Source organism: Chiloscyllium punctatum, chromosome 24, assembly GCF_047496795.1.
Source record: "Chiloscyllium punctatum isolate Juve2018m chromosome 24, sChiPun1.3, whole genome shotgun sequence".
NCBI classification, from domain to species: Eukaryota; Metazoa; Chordata; class Chondrichthyes; order Orectolobiformes; family Hemiscylliidae; genus Chiloscyllium; species Chiloscyllium punctatum.
Window position 1 is genome coordinate 41,459,276 of NC_092762.1, and position 25,249 is coordinate 41,484,524.

Genomic DNA, 25,249 nt, shown 5'->3' on the forward strand with positions numbered 1-25,249 from the left:
TCCTGCCTCAGGCGACTGACTGTGTGGAGTTTGCACGTTCTCCCCGTGTCTGCGTGGGTTTCCTCTGGTTGCTCCGGTTTCCTCCCACAATCCAAAGATGTGCAGGTCAGGTGAATTGGCCATGCTAAATTGCCCATAGTGTTAGGTAAGGGGTAAATGTAGGGGAATGGGTCTGGGTGGGTTGCGCTTCAGCGGGTCGGTGTGGACTTGTTGGGCCGAAGGGCCTGTTTCCACACTAAGTAATGTAATCTAATTATCCAATGCTGTCTTATCTGGTGGCTATCCTGGGGAAGGATTTGATTACTTTCAAAGAAGAATGAAATAAACGCAGACTGCATTTAAGACAGACTTTAAATATTTTTAAGGCCAGTGTAGATTAATTCTTGACAACCAAAAGATTATTCAGGGGTATACAGGAATTGGGCTTCCTATGACTTAAGGTTACAATCAGTACAGCCATGAGCTTGTTGAATGGTAGAGCAGATTCAAAGGGCCGAATGGCCTGTTCTTGCTGAGTCTGTGATCTACAGCATAGCGACAGGTCCTTCAGCCCATCGGACAGTCCAAAACAACCATAGAGTCATAGAGATGTACAACATGGAAACAGACTCTTCAGTCCAACCTGTCCATGCCGACCAGATATCCCAACCCAATCTAGTCCCACCTGCCAGCACACGGCCTATATCCTTCCAAACCCTTCCTATTCATATACCCATCCTGATGCCTCTTAAATGTTGACATTGTACCAGCCTCCACCACTTCCTCTGGCAGCTCATTCCATACACGTACCACCCTCTGCGTGAAAAAGTTGCCCCTTAGGTCCCTTTTAACGAGGGGGTTGAGTTTAAGAGCCGTGAGGTTTTGCTGCAGCTCTATAAAACCCTGGTTAGATCACACTTGGAATATTTGTCCAGTTCTGATTGCATCCTTATAGGAAGGATGTAGGTGCTTTAGAGAGGGTGCAGAGGAGATTTACCAGGATGCAGCCTGATTGGAGGGCATGTCTTATGAAGAGAGGTTGAGTACACTTAGGCTTTTCACACTGGAGAGAAGCAGGAAGACAGGTGATTTGACAGAGGCGTACAAGGTAATGAGAGATGTAGATCAAGTAGATAGCCAGAAATTTTTTCTCAAGGGCAGAAATGGCTGTCACAAGGTGCCCTGATTTTAAGGTGATTGGAGGATGGTGTAAGGGAGATGTCAAGGGTAGATTCTTTACACAGAGAGTGGTGGGCGAGTGGAATGCACTTCCAGCGGTGGTAGCAGAGTCAGAGACTTTAGGGACATTTAAGCGAATGCTGGACAAGCACATGGATGGCGGTAAATTGAGGGCTATGTAGGTTGGTTGATTTTAGACTAAAATAAATGCTTGGCACAACATCGTGGGCTGAAGGGCCTGTACTGTGCTGTACTGTTCTGTGTTCTATGTTCTAAATCTTGCTCCTCTCACCTTAAACCTCTGCCCTCTCGTTTTTGACTCCCCTACTCTGGAGAAAATATCTTGGCTATTTCCCCTCTCCATGCCCCTCATGGTTTTATAAACCTCTATAAGGTCACCTCTTAGTCTCTGATGCTCCAGGGAAAACAGCTCCAGCCCATCCAGTCTCCAACCCTAGCAATATTCTTGTCAATCTATTCTGCACCCTTTCAAGTTTAACAACATCTTTCCTATTAGCAGGGAGACCAGAACCGAATGCGGTATTCCACTTAATTTTGCATTTCCAACACTCAGTCCATTGCCTTGTATACCTTGGCATCACGACCAGAACCGAATGCGGTATTCCACTTAATTTTGCATTTCCAACACACAGTCCATTGCCTTGTATACCTTGGCATCACAAGTGCACGTCTGAATGCTTCTTAAATGTTAAGAAGGGTTTCCGTTTGTACCCCCTGAGTGACAGTGAGAACTTACCCTCTCCAGTGCTGTCACACCCTCCATGTATCTGTAATGTTCAGAATGATGATCCTCGTTAGTGTGTTCATTGTATGTTCTCAACACTCTCCATACTCTACCAACTGGCTCAAAGGTAGAAGACAGAGGGTGGTGGTGAAGGGTTGTTTTTCAGACTGGAGGCCTGTGACCAGTGGAGTGCCACAAGGATCGGTGCTGGACCCTCTACTTTTTGTCATTTCCATAAATGATTTGGATGCGGCATTAAGAGGTACAGTGAGTAAGTTTGCAGATGAAACCACAAATGCATGAAAAGATTGCCCCTTAGGTCCCTTTTATATCTTTCCCCTCTCACCCTAAACCTATGCCCTCTAGTTCTGGACTCCCCCACCCCAGGGAAAAGACCTTGTCAATTATCCTATCCAAGTCCCTCATGACTTTATAAACCTCTATAAGGTCACCCCTCAGCCTCCGACGCTCCAGGGAAAACAGCCCCAGCCTGTTCAGCCTCTCCCTGTAGCTCAGATCCTCCAACCCTGGCAACATCCTTGTAAATTTTTTCTGAACCCTTTCAAGTTTCACAACATCTTTCCGATAGGAAGGAGACCAGAATTGCACGCAGTATTCCAACAGTGGCCTAATTAGATTTATTGTCACATGTTGAGGCTAGGGTGCTGGAAAAGCACAGCAGGTCAGGTATCAGAGTGATTCCTGATGAAGGGCTTATGCCAGAAACATCGCTGCTCCCGCTCCTCGGATGCTGCCTGACCTGCTGTGGTTTTCCAGCACCACACTCTCGACTCTGATCTCCAGCATCTGCGGTCCTCACTGTCTCCTTATGCCAAAGTTCAGTGGTGAAATTTGGTCATGGTGTCAGAAGTAACTCTACTCATGAATGCTCCCCGTTTTTTTTCAAATACAGGATTGTGTTCTGTGCAAAGAATTCTGCTTCTGTGAAGATTCAGCCAGCACAGGAGGTAACTCTTGTCAAGTGTCACAGTTGATGGATTTGCAAGAAGGTCAGCAGAGGAGGTGAGTCAAGAAAGAAGGTGAAAAGGATTCTGGGGCATCATGGCTAATACTCCAAATTACCACCTGGCTGTAGAATGACTCCAATCGTTAGAAATTCAGTGGATGCCAGGGACCACAGCGCATATTTTTGTGGGGAAGTGAAGGAGTAAGGATATATTAAACAAGGCCACACAGATGCCTCCCTTCCCAGCTCAATCAGTGTACTTACCTTTTAACGGAGGGTGACTGTCTCTTACCAATGCAGTGACAACTGTGGTGGACACAAAGGAGCAGATCTACTGAAATTGTTTTAGGACTTGCCTTTGAATAGCGCTTTTCATCCCACCAAACTTACAGAGACATACAGTTGAACAGTATGGAAACAGACCCTTTGGTCCAACTTGTCCATGGGCTAACCAGATATCCTAAATTAATCTAGCCCCATTTTCCAGCACTTGGCCCATATCCCTCCAAATCCTTCCTATTCACATACCCATCCAGATGCCTTTTAAATGTTGGAGACAGTGAGGACTGCAGTTGCTGGCGATCAGAGTTGAAGAGTGTGGTGCATCCAAGGAGCAGGAGAGTTGAAGTTTTCTGATGAAGGGCTTATGCTCGAAACGTTGACTCTCCTGCTCCTCGGATGCTGCCTGACCTGCCGCGCTTTTCCAGCGTCACACTTTCCTGCACCTCTTAAATGTTGCCATTGTACCAGCCTCCACCACATCCTCTGGCAGCTCATTCCATCCACGTACCACCCTCTGTGTGAAAAAGTTGCCCCTTAGGACCCTTTTAAATTTTTCCCCTCCCACTCTTAAACCCATGCCCTCTAGTTCTGGACTCCCCTACCCCAGGGGGAAAGACCTTGCCTATTTATCCCTATCCATGCCCTTCATGATATTATAAACATCTGAGGCCACTCGTCAGCCTCCAACGCTCCAAGGAAGCAGCCCCGGCCTATTCAGCCTCTCCCTCCAACCCTGGCAACATCCTTGTAAATCTTTTCTGAACCCTTTCAAGTTTCACAACACCCTTCCTATTAGGAGGGTGACCAGAATTGAATGTAGTGTTGACCAATTAAGTTCTTCTTTTATGAGATGTGGACATCACTGGCTGGGCTCGTGCTGATTGCCCATCTCTAGTTGCCTATGAAAAGCTGCTTTCTTGAAACACTGGTGGATTCCTAGCTTCTGACCTGCTTTTGTAACCACTGTGTTTCTGCTGTGAGTCCAGTCAGCTTATGGTTGATGGTAACCCCACAGGATGTTAATAGTGGGGGATTCCGTGATTGTACCACCATCAAGGGGCAGCGGTTAGATTGTCTCTTGTTGAAGATGAATCTTGTGTGACAGGAGTGTTACTGGTCACTGATCAGCCCAGTGTAGTGTAATCAATGCTGCAAAATAGGACGCATTAACCAACATGTGCACAGCAAGATCCCAGAAACAGCGATATTGTAAAAACCTGGTCATTTTTTTTTGTCAAGGTGACTGGAAGAGGCTAGGATTTTTTTGTTGTTGTTAAAACACCAAAAGAGCTCTGGATGCTGTAAATCAGCAACTTCTGTTTAGGTTTCTGGAAAAGCTCGGCAGGTCTGGCAGGGCAAGTGCAGAGAAATCGAAGTTAACGTTTCAGGTCTGGTGACCCTTCCTCGGATCTGTTTTTGAATGGAATAAATTGATTATTTTCAGCAGATGCTGGCCTCGGCTCAGTGAGTGGAATTCGAGATTGCAAGTTTTAAGCTCCCTGCTGATTCTTCGGTGCAGTCTTGAGGCAGTGCTACTGGATCCCAAGTGTCACCTTTCAGATGAATCGATAATCTAAGCCCCCAGTTACTCTCTCCTGTGCACCGAATAAACCCCATGGTACCATTTTGAGCAGCAGTGCCAAAATTGCCATACAACCAACCTCTCCGATCTGGAGAACCAGGATGTAGATGACCAGGTCAAGCCTCAGGCAATTACCTGTGTGGAGTTTGCACATTATGGGCAGCACGGTGGCACAGTGGTTAGCACTGCTGCCTCACAGCGCCAGGGACCTTGGTTTGATTCCAGCCTCGGGCGACTGTTTGTATGGAGTTTGCACATTCTCCCCGTGTCTGTGTGGGTTTCCTCCGGGTGCTCCGGTTTGGTGAATGTGCAGGTTAGGTGAATTGGCCAGGCTAACTTGCCCGTAGTGTTCAGGGATGGGCAGGTTAGCCGCGGGGAATGTATGGTTGCAGGTGTAGGGTCGGGCACATTCTTTTATGAGAGGGTTGGTGTGGATTCGATGGGCCAAATGGCCTACTTCCATGCTGTAGGGATTCTCTAACTCTACAAAGTCATTATCTCATTCATGCCGGTGGGATCTTGTTGTGCACAAATTGACTCCTTGCATTTCCTCACATTAGGACAGTGATCTCACACTGTCGGCTTTGTGGGAAAGTGGCCTTTTTTTTTCCCAATTCACTCACTGGGCGTCACTGGCTGGGCCCAGCATTTATCGCCCCGTCCCTAGTTGCCCCTTGACAAGGTAGCGGTGAGCTGCCTTCTTGAACCTCTGTTGCCCATGTTCTTTAGATTGACCCACAAAGCTGTTAGGGAGGGAGTTACATTGTCCCAGCGACAGTGAAGGAACGGTGATCTATTTCCAAGTCTGGATGGTACGTTGGCTCGGAGGGGAACTTGCAGGTGGTGGTGTATCTGCTGCGCTTGTCCTAGATTTATTTTGTGGTCGTGGGTTTGGATTTTGGAGGTGCCGGTGTTGGCCTGGGGTGTACAAAGTTAAAGATCACACAACGCCAGGTTTGGAGGGTGCTGTCGAAGGAGACTGGGTGAATTTCTGCAGTAAGTCCTTGTAGATAGTACACACTGATGCTACTGAATGTCAGCGGTGGAGGGAGTGGGTGTTTGAGTGAAAAAGTTACCCCTCAGGTTAGCACCATATCCACAGAGGGCGGTGCAGATTTGGAACGAGCTGTCAGAGGAAATGAGTACAATTACAGCATTTAAAAGACATTTGGGCAGGTACACAGATAGGAAAGGTTTAGAGGGATGTGTGCCAAACGCAGGCAAATGGGACGAGTTTACTTTAGGAATTCCAGTCAGTGTGGACAAGTTGAGCTGAAGGTCTGTTTCCATGCTGTAAGACTCTGACTCCAATCAGATCAGCTGCTTTATCCTAGATGGTGTCAAGCTTCTTGAGTGTTATTGGAGCTGCACCCATCCAGGCAAGTGGGGAGTATTCCCTCACACCCCTGACTTGTGTCTATTAGGGGGGAGTCGGGAGGGGAGTTACTCGCTGCAGTATTTTTAGATTCTGACCTGCTCTTGTAGTCGTGTTTATGTTGCAAGGTCAGTTGAGTTTCTGGTCGATGGTAACACCATTAGCTGTCAAGGGATGGTGGTTAGATTCTGCCTTATGTGACTGAGTCAAGGAATCCTAGCAAAACTGGAGTCAAATAGGTATTGGGGGCAGACTGTCCGCTAGTTAGAGTCATATCCAGCATATAGGAAGATGGTTGTGATTGGTGGAAGTCCATCATCTCAGCTCCAGGACATAGAGTCATAGAGATGTACAGCATGGAAACAGACCCTTCGGTCCAACCTGTCCATGCCGACCAGATATCCCAACCCAATCTAGTCCCACCTGCCAGCACCCGGCCCATATCCCTCCAAACCCTTCCTATTCATATACCCGTCCAGATGCCACTTAAATGTTGCATTTGTACCAGCCTCCACCACATCCTCTGGCAGCTCATTCCATAAACGTACCACCCTCTGCATGAAAAAGTTGCCCCTTAGGTCTCTCTTGTATCTTTCCCCTCTCACCCTAAACCTATGCCCTCTAGTTCTGGACTCCCCAATCCCAGGGAAAAGACTGTCTGTCTATTTATCCTCTCCGTGCCCCACATAATTTTGTAAACCTCTATAAGGTCACCCCTCAGCCTCTGACGCTCCAGGGAAAACAGCCCCAGCCTCTTCAGCCTCTCCCTGTAGCTCAAATCCTCCAACCCTGGCAACATTCTTGTAAATCTTTTCTGAACCCTTTCAAGTTTCACAACATCTTTCCAATAGGAAGGAGACCAGAATTGCACACAATATTCCAACAGTGGCCAAACCAATGTCCTGTATAGCCACAACATGACCTCCCAACTCCTGTACTCAATACTCTGACCAATAAAGGAAACCATACCGAACATGCATCTCTACAGGAATTCTTCAGGATTGTGACTGAGGCCCAATCATCTTCAGCTGCTTCATCAGTGACCTTCCCAAAATCATCAGGTCTGAGCTGGGGATGTTTGCTAATGGCTGCTCAAAGTTCCGCACCATTTGCAACTTTTTGGATACTGCAGCAGTCCATCTTCAAGTGCAACAAGATCTGGACGACCAGGCTTGGGCTGACAAGTGGCAAGTAACATTTGCACCACACAAATTCCACAGAATGACCATCTCCAATCGGAGAGAATCTAACCATTGCCCCTTGATATTCGATGCCATTACCATCAATAATTCTCCCACTATCAATACCCTGGGGATACCATTGGCCAGGAACTGAACTGGACTATCTGTATAAGTGCTGCCGACAGGTTAGAGGGTGGGAAGCCTGCAGCAATAACTCCTTATCTGACCGCACCAAACCTGTCTGAGTCCTTGAATTCGCTCTTTAAGGGCTTTGCAGGGAGACCTCCGGCATGGTGACCTCCGGCATGGTGACCTCCGGCATGGTGACCGCAGCGGGTTCAAGATGGAAGCTCACCACCACCTTCTCGAGAGTCAAAGAGTGAGGTGCTGGAAAAGCTCAGCCAGTCAGGCAGCATCTGAGGAGCCGGAAAAATCAGAGTTTGAGGCATGAACACCTCCATTCCCGATGAAGGGCTTATGCCTGAAACATCGATTGTCCTGCTCCTCAGATTCTGCCTGACCTGCTGTGCTTTTCCAGCACCACTCTCTCGACTCCAATCTCCAGCATCTGCATGTCAGGAAGACAGGCTAATGTTGTCTTGAACATTGCACAGCATCAGAAGAATCAACTGGAGAATTTCCTGCTGTATTTATTCAGTTCTGCTATTTCTAACAGATTGTTTCTTTTTTTCTTTTGTACGTTTTTATGTAGGTGCAGGCAGAAGAATTTCCTTCTGATAACACGTCAGTATCTGAGAACATTATCCTCCCCACCCACCCATCACAGGCCCCTGAGCAACTTTCATCCTGCTCTGTGTTAGTTGGCACTCGGAAGAAATCGCTGGGTGATTGGCTTAAAAAAGGCTCAAGGCAAACAGCTCATGAGGGAACCAAAAACAAACACTTCTGATTTTAAAAAAAAACTCTTCTCCTCAAAATTATTCATAGTTAATGTGTTTTATTATCTGTTATACATATAACTTCCATTTGACATACTGGTATGGTCTCACTGTAATGGGAGTGAGAGAACATGGTCCCACTGCAGTGAGACTGAGCTACAATCTTATTGTAATGTGAACAAGTGGATCCGGTCTCACTGCAGTGTGAGTTACTGCAGTACAGCCTTGCTCTGGTGTGATTAAGTTGGGAGAAAATACAGTCTCACTGCAACTCGAGTGACATTGTACAGTCTCATTACAGTCTGAGTGCAGTGTGAGTTGATCAGAACTGGTGTCGAATGAATTACTCATTCTCTGCAGTATTTATTAAATGTATATATGAGTATATATAAATCCACTTTGTACAAAAGATATCTTCCACTCGTATTTCTTTAGTCTTGCTGTACAGTTGGTCTGGCACTTGGACGTAATCTCCCTTTCCCAATCCATCAATAATGTCTTTATTTGTTGATATGTAAAAGTTGCTGTTTGTCTCTGTATTCTGTGATATTTCAACATAATATCATTGGTTCAACCTCAATATTTACTGACCAGCATGAAATCCAGGGCTTTAACCCTAAACTCTCGCTGGCATTGAAGGGGAGTTGGGATGAACCATCTATGGCTGGTCCCTGGGTCTGACGCTGCTGTACCATGTAACGGAGAAGAGGCCCAATACTCTGCCTTCCTGAAAAGGTTATCTCTTGCACAGTTGGGTCATGTTGGCGATGAAGGAAGCCTTCTCACACCATAATATCGTTAGTGTGTTTGCAATGCAGTCTGCCCGTGAGGGGATGTCTGTACAGACTAGGAGAGCAGCGCAATTTGCAGCCCAGTGTTTGGTCGTCCTGGTAACTGCAGCCACAGAGGCTCAACAACAATGGAGGGGGCCAGTTCTCAGACTGGCCTTGGCAGCTCTTCATACAATGAGCAAATGTTAACACCACCCCCCCCCTCCACTAACCATCACTATCTCCCTGGTTCCCCCACCCCCAGAAACGCTGAGGACTTAGCAACAACTTTGCAAATACTTCTACCAGCTAACACGTGAGGTACAGTGCTTTTAAAACACTGCCATTGAACAAAGAAATGTTGGCAAGAGTGAATCAGCAGGAGGGTGCAGTGTTAATGGTGGACCGATGGGAGAGTGGACATTAGTGAGTTTTGTCCCTGGATAAGACAGGCAGACTGACCACATTGTGTAATAGCAGACTCACATCGTTCCAATTCTGGAAGGTCATCTCGGGTTCAACAGCCAGATAGACACTGACATGTTGCCTGACTGTCATCGCCAACACAGTTGCCAAATGCACAGAGAGACTGTCTCACCTCAACAAAACTACGGTGCGTCTTCAGCTCAGACAGGAACCAGTCCAAGGATGAAGGGATCGGAGAGCGGCTGCTGTTACAGTCAGCGAGATCTACAGCAAAACAAACTGGCCCTTCGGTCCATTGAGTCTGTGCTGATCAGAAACAACCAGCTGACCAGTTAATTCCATTTTCCAGCCCTCGGCCCCATTGACTTGTTGCAAATACGCACCTGAATTCTTTGTAAATGTTATGAGGCTTCCTGCCCCAGCCACCCTCCCAGGCTGTGGGTTTCAGATTCACTCTTGAGGCAAAAAGGGTTTCCTCACATCCTTAAATATCCTGCCTGTTATCTTAAATCTATGCCCCCACCCCCACCCCCCCCCCCCCCCCCCCCATCACTGATCTCTCCATTAAGGCGAAAGGTTCCTCCCTATCCACCCTCCCCATACCCCTCATAATTTAATACATCTCAACCATGTCCCCTCTCATTCTCCATTGATCTAAGGAAAACAACCCCCCAATCTTTCTTTATAACTGGAAGTCTCCAGTCCAGGAGAAAGTGCAGACGCTGGAGATCAGAGTCAAAAAAGTGGGGTGCTGGAAAAGCACAGCAGGCCAGGCAGCATCCGAGGGGCAGAAAAATCGGCAAAGGCCCTTCATCAGGAATAGAGGCAGGGAGCCTGAAGGGTGGAGTGATATCACCTGGTGAAGGAGCGTCGCTCAGAAAGCTAGTGCTTCCAATTAAACCCGTTGGACTATAACCTGGGGTTGTGTGATTTTTAACTTTCAGGCATAAGCCCTTCATCAGGAATGTAAACGCAATCCTGATGAAACGCTCATGCTCGAAACGTCAACTCTCCTGCTCCTCAGATGCTGCCTGACCAGCTGTGCTTTTCCAGCACCCCACCTTTAGTCTCCAGCCCAGGCATCATCCTGGTAACTTCCCTCTGTGCTCTCTCCAGTGCAATCACATCCCTCCGAAAAGGTGGATTCCAAAACTGCACGCGAGTCGTAATCTAACGAGCATGTTATACAGTCCCAGCACAATCTCCTTGTCTAGGCAAATATCCCATATGCCTTCTTAATCGCTTTGTCCACCTATCTCGTTGCATTAAGAGACCAGTGTATATGCACACCAAGGTCCCGCTGATCCTTGGTACTTCCCACGTTCCTACCGTTCCACATGTATCCTTCCACCTTACCCAAGTGTATCACCTCACACTTAATCGGGATTGAATTCCATTTGCCACTGACCAACCTGTCTATATCTCCTCTAAGCTAAGGCTACCCTCCTCACTATTTACCACCACACTCATTCTCGTATCATCCAGGAACTTACAGATCAGCCTTCCGACATTGAAGCGTAAATCATTTTAATCCACCAAGGGCCTCAACACATGACCCTTTTGAGTGACCTCACTGAACACAGGCTCCCTGCCACAAAAACACCCTGGACTGCCTCTCAGCTAATTGTGGATCCAATTTTCCAAGTATCCTTCGATCCCATGGGCTCTCACCTTCGTTATCAGTCTCTCCTGCAGGATCTTTGTAAAGGCTTTGCTGGAGTCCATCTTGACTCCATTAAAGGAATGCTATCATCTCCTCTTTGAAAAAATTCAACCAAATCGATCAAAAGTGACCGTTGCTTAACAAAACCATGCTGACTGTTCTTGGTTAGTCCCGGCCTCTCCAAATGCAGATTAATTCTGTTCCTCAGAATGACTTCCAGTAGTTTCCCCACCACTGAGGTTAGACTGAGTGGCTTGTAGTTCCCTGGTCTATGAGGTAAAAACAATGACTGCAGATGCTGGAAACCAGCTTCTGGATTAGTGGTGCTGGAAGAGCACAGCAGTTCAGGCAGCATCCAAGGAGCAGCGAAATCGACGTTTCGGGCAAAAGCCCTTCATCAGGAATAAAGGCAGTGAGCCTGAAGCGTGGAGAGATAAGCTAGAGGAGGGTGGGGTGGGGAGAAAGTAGCATAGAGTACAATGGGTGAGTGGGGGAGGGGATGAAGGTGATAGGTCAGGGAGGACAGGGTGGAGTGGATAGGTGGAAAAGGAGATAGGCAGGTAGGACAAGTCCAGACAAGTCACGGGGACAGTTACTGAGCTGGAAGTTTAGAACTAGGGTGAGATGGGGGAAGGGGAAATGAGGAAACTGTTGAAGTCCACATTGATGCCCTGGGGTTGAAGTGTTCCGAGGCGGAAGATGAGGCGTTCTTCCTCCAGGCGTCTGGTGGTGAGGGAGCGGCGGTGAAGGAGGCCCAGGACCTCCATGTCCTCGGCAGAGTGGGAGGGGGAGTTGAAATGTTGGGCCACGGGGCGGTTTGGTTGATTGGTGCGGGTGTCCCGGAGATGTTCCCTAAAGCGCTCTGCTAGGAGACATCCAGTCTCCCCAATGTAGAGGAGACCACATCGGGAGCAACGGATACAATAAATGATATTGGTGGATGTGCAGGTGAAACTTTGATGGATGTGGAAGGCTCCTTTAGGGCCTTGGATAGAGGTGAGGGAGGAGGTGTGGGTGCAGGTTTTACAGTTCCTGCAGGGGCAGGGGAAGGTGCCAGGATTGGAGGGTGGGTTGTTTGGGGGCGTGGACCTGACCAGGTCGTCACGGAGGGAACGGTCTTTGCGGAAGGCGGAAAGGGGTGGGGAGGGAAATATATCCCTGGTGGTGGGGTCTTTTTGGAGGTGGTGGAAATGTCGGCGGATGATTTGGTTTATGTGAAGGTTTGTAGAGTGGAAGGTGAGCACCAGGGGTGTTCTGTCCTTGTTACGGTTGGAGGGGTGGGGTCTGAGGGCGGAGGTGCGGGATGTGGACGAGATGCATTGGAGGGCATCTTTAACCACGTGGGAAGGGAAATTGCGGTCTCTAAAGAAGGAGGCCATCTGGTGTGTTCTGTGGTGGAACTGGTCCTCCTGGGAGCAGATACGGCAGAGGCGGAGAAATTACCCTTGTGTCCTTCTTGAATAACAATACCACATTGGCTGTCGTCGAGCCCTCTGGCTTCTCTCCCATGGTGGCCAGAGAGGAATTGAAAATTATTGCTAATGCCCTTCTATTTCCTCACTTGTCCCATTCAACAGCCTGGGATGCATTTCATCTGGTTCTGGAGATTTATCTACACTTATCACAGAACCTCCTGTCTGTCAATGCTAGTTTCTTCATAATCATTTCACAATCCTTCTGCCCGATTTCCACAGCCATTTCATCTCTCACTGGTGAACACTGACAGGAAAAATTCATGTAGAATCCTGCTGGTGCAATGTGCAAATTACCACGGTGCTCCTTAATGGGCCCCAATCTTTTCCATTGTCATTTTGTCATTAATGTACCTGTAAAACAAATTTCGGATCTTCCTTTACCTACTTTGTGCCCCCTTTTAAACTCTCCTAATATTCGTTTTAAGTTCCCTCTTGCACATTCCATACTTCTCTTGGATTCCTGCTGTTTTGACCACTCAGTGGCTGCAATAAGCCTCCCTTTTTTCTGTGTATCCCTCAATATCCAGGGTTCACGGGATTTGACAGTCCCACCCTTTTCCTTTACTGCAACATCTTCATGCTCTCCACAATTCCTTCTTAAAACGATCCCACTGTTTGAAAACTTACCTGAAAGTATCTGCTCCCAGGTCACTCTGGCTAAATCATATCGGGTCTTATTAAAATTAACCTTCCATCCAGTTTGCAACTTGGATTCAGGCCCATCCTTACCTTTTTCAGAATCTCGATCGAAACAGAGGTATGATCACGGTTTGTAAGTTGCTCCCTCGCTGATACATCAAACAATTTCTTAGCTTTGTTCCCTAAAATGAAGTCCAGGGACTGCCCCCAGTCTTGTACTGCCTTCTACAGACTGCTTTAAGAAGCTCTCCCAGGTGTCTTTTATGAATTCTGCTAGCTCTAAACCTTTCACACAGTGACTACTCCAGCTAATGTTGGCAAAGCTGAAATCGCCGATCAACACTACCCCACTACCTTTACATTTCCCTCAAATACATCAAAAAGTGCTGGAAAAGCGCAGCAGGTCAGGCAGCATCCGAGGAGCAGGAGAGTCGACGTTTTGGACATCAGCCCTTCATTCCTGATAAACAACTTTTACCCGAAACATCGACTCTCCTGCTCCTCGGATGCTGCCTGACATGATGTGCTTTTCCAGCACCGCACTCTCGACTCTGATCTCCAGCATCTGCAGTCGTCGGGTCCTCTGTTTCCCTGAAAAATGCAGACAGACCTGTACTTCTATTTCTCTTGGACTGTTAGGGTGTCTATAGTACACTCCCAGCAATGTGACTACTCCTTCATGGTTTTGAATCTCTACCGGTAAGCTTCATTTGAGGAGCTTTCTCAGATGGTCATCCCTCCTTACCGCACAAATAGATTCATTGATCAAAACTGTCCCATCTTCTTCTCCTCCTCTTCTACCTCCTTCTCTGTCTTGCCTGAAGACCCTATGTCCCAGATATTGAGCTGCCAGTCCTTCCCCTCGCAAACATGGCAGCAATGACATCATAGGCCCATGTTTTAATCTGTGCCTCAACTCATCTGCCTTGCTCATCAGACTCCGAGCATTATAATAAATACCATCGAAATACATGCCAAACCCACCTGTACCCTAACTGGGCTATCGTTTCTACGCCTTCTTGACTCCCTTATTGTCTCTTCAACATTTGACAGGCAGGAGGCTGGGGGAACACAGCAAGGCAGGGGGCATCAGGAGGGACAGACAGGAGGCTGGGGGGACACAGCAAGGCAGGCAGCATCAGGAGGGACAGGCAGGAGGCTGGGGGAACACAGCAAGGCAGGGGGCATCAGGAGGGACAGGCAGGAGGCTGGGGGAACACAGCAAGGCAGGCAGCATCTGGAGGGACAGGCAGGAGGCTGGGGGAACACAGCAAGGCAGGGGGCATCAGGAGGGACAGGCAGGAGGCTGGGAGAACACAGCAAGGCAGGGGGCATCAGGAAGGACAGGCAGGAGGCTGGGGGAACACAGCAAGGCAGGCAGCATCAGGTGGGACAGGCAGGAGGCTGGGGGGACACAGCAAGGCAGGGGGCATCAGGAGGGACAGGCAGGAGGCTGGGGGGACACAGCAAGGCAGGCAGCATCAGGAGGGACAGGCAGGAGGCTGGCGGAACACAGCAAGGCAGGCAGCATCAGGAGGGACAGGCAGGAGGCTGGGGGAACACAGCAAGGCAGGCAGCATCAGGAGGGACAGGCAGGAGGCTGGGAGAACACAGCAAGGCAGGCAGCATCAGGAGGGACAGGCAGGAGGCTGGGGGAACACAGCAAGGCAGGCAGGATCAGGGGGGACAGGCAGGAGGCTGGGGGAACACAGCAAGGCAGGCAGCATCAGGAGGGACAGGCAGGAGGCTGGGGGAACACAGCAAGGCAGGCAGCATCAGGAGGGACAGGCAGGAGGCTGGGGGAACACAGCAAGGCAGGCAGCATCTGGAGGGACAGGCAGGAGGCTGGGGGGACACAGCAAGGCAGGGGGCATCAGGAGGGACAGGCAGGGGGCTGGGGGAACACAGCAAGGCAGGGGGCATCAGGAGGGACAGGCAGGAGGCTGGGGGAACACAGCAAGGCAGGCAGCATCAGGAGGGACAGGCAGGAGGCTGGGGGTACACAGCAAGGCAGGGGGCATCAGGAGGGACAGGCAGGAGGCTGGGGGAACACAGCAAGGCAGGGGGCATCAGGAGGGACAGACAGGAGGCTGGGGGGACACAGCAAGGCAGGGGGCATCAGGAGGGACAGACAGGAGGCTGGGAGAACACAGCAAGGCGGGGGCATCAGGAGGGACAGACAGGAGGCTGGGGGAACACAGCAAGGCAGGGGGTATCAGGAGGGACAGACAGCAGGCTGGGGGAACACAGCAAGGCAGGGGGCATCAGGAGGGACAGGCAGGAGGCTGGGGGGACACAGCAAGGCAGGGGGCATCAGGAGGGACAGGCAGGAGGCTGGGGGGACACAGCAAGGCAGGCAGCATCAGGAGGGACAGACAGGAGGCTGGGGGAACATAGCAAGGCAGGCAGCATCAGGAGGGACAGGCAGGAGGCTGGGAGAACACAGCAAGGCAGGGGGCATCAGGAGGGACAGGCAGGAGGCTGGGAGAACACAGCAAGGCAGGCAGCATCAGGAGGGACAGGCAGGAGGCTGGGGGAACACAGCAAGGCAGGGGGCATCAGGAGGGACAGGCAGGAGGCTGGGGGGACACAGCAAGGCAGGCAGCGTCAGGAGGTGGAGGAGCTGACATTTCAGGTGTAACCCTTCTTTCGACTGTTGGGGTGTTGGGGGAGCTGCAGATAAAGGAGTGGCAGGGGTGGAGAGAGATGGGGCGGTGAGGTAGGGATAGGTGAACACAGGTAGAGGGTCGATGGGTGGAATGAATCCGGTTGGTAGCTGGATCCCAGGGTCAGACAGAGGAATGGAAGGGAGAGGGAGGGGCTGGGAAGGGAATTGGGTGAAGGGAAGGCAGGTTATTTGAAATTGGAGTATTCAGTGTCGCGTCCTCCGGGCTGTCGGCTTCCCAGGTGGAAGATGAGGTGTTGTTCCTCCAATTTGCGGCGTGGTTCATTGTGGAGGAGGCTGAGGATACTCATGTCGGACAGGGAATAGGAGGGGGAATTGAAATCAGCAGTGACTGGGAGGGCTAGTCAACCCCTGTGGGCCCGGCTGAGCTGCTCGGCAAACCGTTCCCTAACGTTTGGTCTCCCTGGTGTAGAGAGCACATCGAGAGCACAGGATACAGGAACTTAGGTTGGAGGGGAGGCAGGTGAAACCTCTGTCCCACCTGGAATAACTGTTTGGGGCCCCGGCTGGTCACAGTCACAGCGCGTTTCAATCCCCCCTCCTATTCCCTTTTCCGACATGGGCATCCTTGGCCTCCTCCATTGCCAATCCGACAAGGACGGTCTGGTGAATGGGGAGGTGGGATCCCAAACGCGGCAATCGCAGGACCATGGCATCTCGAGATTCTGGGGCCATATTTGCAGTTGCAGGATGAAGAGCTGAGGGGCTCATCAGGAAGAAGAGCGAGCCCAGATTCACATCGACAAAGGACTCCTACAAAGAGAGCTACACAATGAATGAGAATCTGCTCAGAGATTGCTACTTGCACCTGGAGGATGGCAGTCAGCATTACCATGACTCCAGCTGGAGCCTTCCAAGGATATTCACAACAGAACGACAAGGCCGGCTCTAGGATTCCGTCTGGTCTCACCTGGCAGGGGTCTGGAAGACTCGATGGAAGCGAGAGTTTACTGGGCTCTCATTTGGGCCAATCACCACCTTCATGCTTCAGTGCTTGCTGAAGAAAGTTCCGTCCCCTGTACCCTTCAGAGTAGAAGAAAACCATGAGACAATCTTTGGGAGGTACATCCCTCTACCTGGCATCTTGCCAGCACTGAGAGTCTGTGGTGGACCGAACGTGTGTTTGGCTTGGTCACAGAATCCTCTCAGTGGTGTTACCACTTGTGTCACCCTTCCCACGTGATCTGAGGCAGCCAGGGGGTTTTTTTTAGACTTAGGTTTGTTAGTGAGTCTACACGATGTCCAGTGAGAAACAATCTGAGCTGCCACTACCTTCGGTCAAACCTCTGAGGATCCTCTTGTCTTGTTCAATCCTTCCTTGTTGCTGCTTGCTCTTAGCTTGCCATTCTTAGCTTTGTCTGAGAAAACCTCGTTCACTCAAACTGATGGTCACCATGAGCTATTACACTCGAGGGAGAGCTCGAGGGTGGTTAGCACTGCTGCCTCACAGCGCCAGGGACCCAGGTTCGATTCCAGCCTCAGCCGACCCTCTGTGTTGGAGTTAGCACATTCTCCCCGTGTCTGCGTGGGTTTCCTCCGGGTGCTCCGGTTTCCTCCCACAATCCAAGGATGTGCAGGTCAGGTGGATTGGCCATGCTAAATTGCCCCGTAGTGTTCAGGGATGTGCACATGAGGTGCATTAGTCAGGGGTAAATGTAGAGTGGGAGGGGAATGGTGCTGGGTGGGTTACTCTTTGGAAGTTCGGTGTGGACTCGTTGGGCCGAAGGGCCTATTTCCACACTGTTGGGATTCCAAGTTTTGTGATAGCATCAAAAAAAAACGTGAGTTAAACAAGGTCTGCCTTCATGAAATCCAAATTGACTCTCCTTATCTAATTCACATTTGTTCAATGATTAATGTTAATAAATCCTTGTGTTCTGGGATATAAAGCATTTCCTGCCCCATGGAGTGGAGAAAAGACACTCCCTTATTGACTCCCAGGTTCCCAGTGTTTAATGATAAGGAAATTACTGATAAACAGGTGGGTGAATCAAGGCATGAGCAATCATTGGCTGCTTCTCAAAATGACCTTGAGTAACCTCAGTGATTTCAGGATGAGCTGGACCTCAATAACAAGGATTGTAACCTCCATTTGCAGTGAATTAAGTCTGTTCTTTACCAGCCATGCATGCAGGTTGCTGCTATACAAGATGTATTTCCAACCAGGAAAGCACAACAATGCAACAAATAAATTGTGAAAAATAGGGCGAGTGTTTGAAAGGTGAGCATTAAAGGGCCTGACCAGTTTTCCACATCATAATGATCTTTTCTCAAATCGTATGAGACTGAGGCCAGGTACAGATGAAGTCTTATCATCAAAATGTACAGGATTCACAGGTTAAGGCTGAAACTGAGGAATTTAGATCATGATAGGCAAAAACATCTAGAATCCAGCAGGATAGCACTGAGAAACTGGAAATGTACTGTTTGGTTGTGAGCTTTGCCTGTGAGAGGCGCTACGGCAATGCAATTTCTGCATTCTTACCCTCCCCAGTGTTTCTCAAACAGGACAGTGCGGCAATGTTTTCACTCGAGTTTTGGATGGTGTGACATTTTTAAGGAATTTATCAAAAACAATTCAGCCCTGATTCTAACCCGGAGCCAGGATCGAGAGTCGGGGGGGGGGAAGCTGATTGACCCGCACGTGACTACATCCCCCAGACCAGATGGACCACATCCCCAGAGGTCTGAAGGAGATCGCTGAGGAGATTGTAGAGGCTTTGGTGGTGGTGGTCCTTCAGGAATCACTGGAGTCAGGAAGAGTCCCAGAGGGTTGGAAGTTGGTGAATGTAACACCCCCGTTTAGGAAGGGAGGGAGGGAGACAGGAGACTACAAGCCAGTTATCCTGACCTCGGTCATTGGTAAGATGTTCGAGTGCATTTTTAAGGTGAAAATGCGGAGTACTTGGAAGTGCACGGTAAAATAGGGCTGAGTCAGCACAGAGAAGTCACGCCTGACAAATCTGTTAGAATTCTTTGATGTAACAAATAAGTTAAAGCTGGTGGAACATGGATTTCCAGAAGGCCTTTGACAAGGTGCTGCACAGGAGGCTGCTCAATAGGATAGGAGCCCATGGTGTTCGGGGCAAGCTCCTGGCATGGATAGAGGATCGAAAATGGAGTCACAGGTAGATAGGAGAGTGAAGATGACATTTGGTATGGTTTCCTTTATTGGTCAGAGTATTGAGTACAGGAGTTGGGAGGTCATGTTGCGGCTGTACAGGGCATTGGTTAGGCCACTGTTGGAATATTGTGTGCAATTCTGGTCTCCTTCCTATCGGAAGGATGTTGTGAAACCTGAAAGGGTTCAGAAAAGATTTACAAGGATGTTGCCAGGGTTGGAGGATCTGAGCTACAGGGAGGGGCTGAACAGGCTGGGGCTGTTTTCTCTGGAGCATCGGAGGCTGAGGGGTGACTTTATAGAGGTTTATAAAATCATGAGGGGCATGGAGAGGGTAAATAGGCAAAGTCTTTTCCCTGGGAAGGGAAGAGTCCAGAACTAGGTTTAGGCTGAGAGGGGAAAGATATAAAAAAGACCTAAGGGGCAACCTTTTCACACAGAGGGTGGTATGTGTATGGAATGAGCTGCCAGAGGATGTGGTGGAGGCTGGTACAATTACAACATTTAAAAGGCACCTGGATGGGTAGATGAATAGGAAGGGTTTGGAGGGATATGGGCGGGGTGCTGGCAGGTGGGACTAGATTGGGTTGGGATATCTGGTCAGCATGGATGGGTTGGACCGAAGGGTCTGTTCCCATGCTGTACATCTCTATGACTCTATAAGGGCTTTTGCCTGAAAAGTTGATTCTCCTGTTCCTCAGATGCTGCCTGACCTGCTGTGCTTTTCCAGCACCACACTCTCGAGGTGGATAGGGGATTGGCTGACTGGCAGAAGGCAAGAGAGTGGGGATAAAGGGTCTTTCTCAGGATAGCAGCCGGAGATTGGAAGACGTCCACAGGGGTCAGCGGTGGGACCACGACTACTCACGTTAGATTTTAACAACCTGGCTGAAGGAACTGAGGGCATTGCTTCTCTGTTTTGCAAATGACACGAAGATAGTTGGTGGGTCAGGTAGTGTCGAGGAAACAGGGAGGCTGCAGAAGGACTGCTGGCCAGGCTAGGAGAGTGGGCAAAGCAGTGACTGATGGGATACATTGTGGGAAAGTGGGAGGTCATGCAGTTGAGAACCAACTGGGAGAAAGTGAGGACTGCAGATGCTGGAGATCAGAGTTGAGAGTGTGGTGCTGGAAAAGCGCAGCAGCTCAGGCAGCATCCGAGGGGCAGGAGAATCGACGTTTCGGGCAAAAGCTCTTCATCATCAGGAATGAATTTTTGTGTTGAAGAGCTTATGCCCGAAACATTAATTCTCCTGCTCCCCAATGCTTTGCTTTTCCAGGGAATTGTAATGTCAGCATTCATTTCAAGAGGGCTAGAATACAAGAGCAGGAATGTACTGCTGAGTTTGTGTAAGGCTTTAAAAAGACAGGATTTGGAATACTGTGAGCAGTTGTGAGCCCCGTATCTAAAGAAAAGATGTGCTGGCCTTGGAGGGGGGCCCACGGGAGGGTTACCAAGCATGATCCCAGCGATGAAGGGCTCGTCACACGAGGAGTGGTTGAGGACTCTATGTCTGTATTCGTTAGAGTTTCGAAGGATAGTGGGGGGGGTTGGGGAATCTGACTGAAACTTACAAGACGCTGACAAACCTGGATAGAGTGGATATGGAGAAGATGCTTATACAAGTGGAGAGACTAGGACCCAAGGGCATAGCCTCACAGTGAAGGGGATGAGCTGAGCTGAGGAGGAATTTCTTCAGCCAGAGGGTGGGGGAATCTGTGGCCCTCATTGCCGATGGCTGTGGAGACCAGATTATCCTCGTTCATCTCTCAAAATGCTCCTAGACCTCTTGGAGCGCAGCAGAGCGGTGTTTGACCTGTCTCCATGGTGACTGGAGCACTGGCCCTCGTACAACTGTTGACAGTTGAGACAACCGGAACTTGGATTGACCTGGAAACACACTTTGCCGTGCGTGCGCCTGGTCGATCAGCCTGCAGATCCCTCGTTCCTCTGATGGAGGAACCTCGCCTACACTCAGTTACCCAGCTGCCCTTTCGGCTGCACTCCTGTACCTGCGCAGCAGCTCAGATGCCGGGCCTCCTGCCTCAACACTACCACAGGTGCTGTCTCCTGGGTGTAAGAGTTTAAAACTGCCCGTTACATTGAACTAACCCTGGTGGGTGGATCTCAAGGTGAGTACCGACAGCTTGTCTGCCCCCTGGAACCTTCGGGATCCCACGGACAGTAATCTCCAATATTACTCTGTGTACTGAGAGACCTGTACCCCCCCCCAAGAGGCCCTTTGTACTGAGGAGCTGAGAGAGGGGAGTGATAGTCCATCGAACGGCTGTAGCTTTGTTTGGCGTCATTGAACCGGTGTGACGCATTACTGATCCAGTCTAATCTACCCGCCCGGATTGGTTCAATGTAATGGGCAGTTTGAAAGTCTGACTGATATAAGCTGCAGCTAGTTCCACTATTACCTTCCACTGTTGGATTAATATGTGTGTTCCAACCCTCCTACAACATTACAGGTTACAAAGTCTGCAACCAGGGACCAGCTAAAGGAACATTAGCTTAGTCTCCTGTGTAAGAACTGTGAATATTTATGAGGTGCCAGTGTTGGACTGGGGTGGACAAAGTTATAAATCACACAACACCAGGTTAGAGTCCAACAGGTTTATTTGGAAGCACTAGCTTTCGGAGCACTGCTCTTTTATAAGGTAACTGTAGGACAGGATCCTGCTCCACTAGTTACCTGATGAAGGAGAAACATTCCAAAAGCTAGAACTTCCAAATCAACCTGTCGGACTGTAACCTGGTTTTTTGTGTGATTTTTTTTAATATATAAACACTGAAGTTGACAGTGAGAAGCCTCAGGGAGGTGATTGGATAAGTAAAACCAACCCCTTTGAGTGTGACACCCTTGTGATTGGAATTCCCAGATTGAACTGAACACATGATTGCTGGCCAAGAGGAAGCCATTTGTGGGGACCTGCTGAACTAGGCCATTGACAGTACAATCATTGTGGCTAAGAACTCATCGGTGTATATTTTGAGCAGGACCCCCGTTGGCCTCCAGTAGTTGTCTATCTGATGCCTGCTCAGTCAGGATGTAATTTTCTTTCAAACTGCCTTTCCTGTTGGTGCTGGCCCAACAAGGCTAGAAATATCAGCCGTTGCTGCCTCACCCCCTTGGTTTCTAGTAAACAAATCCTGACAAAGCTGAAAGGATATTCCCCCCCTCCTTCACGAAGCCCCCTGCAAATACTGCCAATGTGCTGGTTTATTAAAGCGAACTGAACCTATACATATTTACATCAACATGACCCGACTTCAACTTAACGAGCCCTCGTGTCCGCACACAAGATCGTTTCCAGTCACACGACTTCACTCCGTGATACCCTGGTTGTTCTAGCAACCTGATGTGTCATAAGTGCTGATCAACTGCATGGTGCATCGCAGCAGTAAACCATTCAGTGCACCTCCACGTGAACCTTTCTCAGCTGGGGCTTTGGGTGAGGAGCTTCTGAAAATCCATACTTTTACTGAACAGTGGGAGCACCGGCCCAGTCAACGAAACTCAATTACAAAGCATTCCTTTAATTTGTTCCATTTCTGTAGTTCACCTGACATTCAGGTCCCTGTTCAGGACCAGGCACATGCAGCCTGGTTACTGGCGGTAGTCTTATGGGTGGACTCGAACAGAGCTTTCTTGTGGGCAGCATGGTGGCTCAGTGGTTAGCACTGCTGCCTCATAGCGCCAGGGATCCAGGTTCGATTCCACCCTCGGGTGACTGCCAGTGTGGAGTTTGCACGTTCTCCCCATGTCTGGGTGGGTTTGCTCCGACGATCACAAAGATGTGCAGGTCAGGTGACCGTGCTAAATTGCCACAGAGCGTTAGGTGCACTGGTCAGGGTTAAATATAGGGCAAGGCAATGGGTCTAGGTGGGTTACTCTTCACTGGTTGGGCCGAAGGGCCTGTTTCCACACTGTAGGGAATCTAATCTAAAAAATACAGGTCAAACCAGATTGTAAAATTCTTAGGCGCAGATTCCTGATTCCCATTAACGTGTCATGGGATCATCCCGTGTGGAGTTCAGACAGGCCTGATCCGAAGTTCAGTTAAAGTGCTTGGACCAGAGACTGAGTTAGCAATATACACAGAACAGCGCAATTTATAAAATTCTGCTTGCACATAATCCTGGAGTAATCTCCCACTGTTTTCATAACCTAATACAAATGTTCCAATAAAGTGAAGAAAATCAGTCTTTTGTTTGAAAGCGACCGTTTTTCTCCAGCGTTCGAGCGATTAATGCTAATCTTGGAGAGAGCTACGATCAAAGTTCAAAACTGACGAGACACCAGCTATCCTGGGGGCTGTCTGAGAATACCGAGTTGGGTAAAGTTATCCACAAACTGCTGGATGCTCTGGAACACAGTAGTGTGTTTTATGTGCGTTATGTTAGAGCACTGAATACTAAATCCACTTCTTTCAACCAAGACAAGTTGGGTTTTTAATACCAGGTTTTTAACAAAGGTTGGTGGGACTGAGGCTTTAGTAGCATTCTCACGGGAGCTCTGAGGGCTCAACCATTATAACAGGCATGGTGGGGGTGGTGGGGGGAGGAATGGACAGTGTACTATAGACTGTACCATGGTCTCAATGTACTGCAAGAGAAACAGAAATTGCTGGAAAAACTCAGCAGGTCTGGGTAAATTAACAAAGTCTTTTCCCGGGGTGGGGGGGTATGTGGGGTCCAGAATTAGAGGGCATAGGTGGACCAGTGGACAGAAAGCAGAGTTAAAGTTTTGGGTCCAGTGACCCTTCCTCAGAACTGTTCGGAGGACCTGTAATGTTAACTCTGATTTCTCTCCACAGACCTGCTGAGCTTTTCCAGCAATTTCTGCTTCAGCATCTGCAGTTCTTCCACTTTTTTGTCCCCCCCCCCCTCCACGGTAGTACATTGTGCATCTTTGGAAACCATAATATATAAAATTTCAACATTATTTTGGCAACGGTCAGATGAAACTACTGTACAAAATATTTACAGCGCTTTTACAACATATACAAATAAATACCACCTCAAAAAGTAAACATAAAATGTAAAGGGTGAGTCTTGTTATGAGGACCAGTGTTTAGTCACCAATGCTGGTTGGTCCAGGGAAACAGCCTCTCAGTGGTTGTCACCGTGGGGTCTGTGAAAGAGAGTGGAAGAGACATCTGATGGTGTGATGTAACAACACATGTTTAACATCAATTTCATCCATGCGACCAAATATCCTAAACTAATCTAGCATTTGCCAGCACTTGGCCCATATCCCTCTAAATCCTGCCTATTCATATACCCAGACACCTTTTAAATGTTGTAATTGTATCAGCCTCCACCACTTCCTCAGCTCATTCCATACACGCACCACCCTCTGCGTGAAAAAGGTGCCCCTTATAAATCTTTCCCCTCTCACCTTAAACCTATGCCCTCTAATTCTGTACTCCACATACCCCCCCCCGACCCCAGGGAAAAGACTTTGCCTAGTTATCCTATCTATGCCCCTCATAATTTTGTAAACCTCTATAAGGTCACCTCTCAGCCTCCGACGCTCCAGGGAAAACAGCCCCAGCCTGTTCAGCCTCTCCCTATAGCTCAAATCCTCCAACTCTGGCAACATCCTTGTAAATCTTTTAGAACATAGAAATTGAACATTACAGCACAGTACATGCCCTTCAGCCCTCGATGTTGCGCCAATCTGTGAAACCAATCTGAAGACCATCTACCCGACACTATTCCATTATTGTCTATATGTTTATCCAATAACCAACTTAAGGTCGGTGAGTCTACTGTTACAGGCAGTGCGTTCCATGCCCCTACTACTCTGAGTAAAGAAACCACCTCTGATATCTGTCCTGTATCTATGACAATTTAAAGCTATGTCCCCTTGTGCTAGCCATCACCATCAGAGGAAAAAGGTTCTCACTGTCCACCCTGAACTCTTTCAAGTTTCACAACATCCTTTCTATAGCAGGGAGACCAGAATTGAATTCAAAATGCGAAAAGTGGCCTAACCAATGTCCTGTCCAGCCGCAACGTGACCTTCAAACCCCGATACGCAACGCTCTGACCAATAAAGGAAAGCATACCTTCTTCATTATCCTATTGAGCTGTGACTCTACTTTCAAGATGGCCTCACTCTGTGTTGCCACAACCCTACAAACCTTGGCCTGACATTATAGTTGGCCTCAGGACATCCTTACCTGCAGTGTGTAAGATAGACAACGTTGGCTGACAACTCCATACAACCCTTTCACGGTGGACACTGCAAGACGTGTCAGATTGTGGACA

At 48.9% G+C, this 25,249-nt stretch overlaps 1 protein-coding gene across 1 annotated transcript in view; it reads left to right on the forward strand.

Annotated features, from left to right (window-relative positions):
• Nucleotides 1-8,598, forward strand: part of LOC140494478 (lipoprotein lipase-like) — a 58,844-nt gene extending 50,246 nt beyond the window's left edge. Inside the window, exons 9-10 of the mRNA XM_072593695.1 lie at nt 2,817-2,926; nt 8,003-8,598. Coding sequence (XP_072449796.1) covers nt 2,817-2,898 — 82 coding nt within the window. The 3' untranslated portion in view covers nt 2,899-2,926; nt 8,003-8,598. The remainder of the gene's footprint in view (nt 1-2,816; nt 2,927-8,002) is intronic.
• The last annotated feature ends 16,651 nt before the right edge of the window (nt 8,599-25,249 follow it).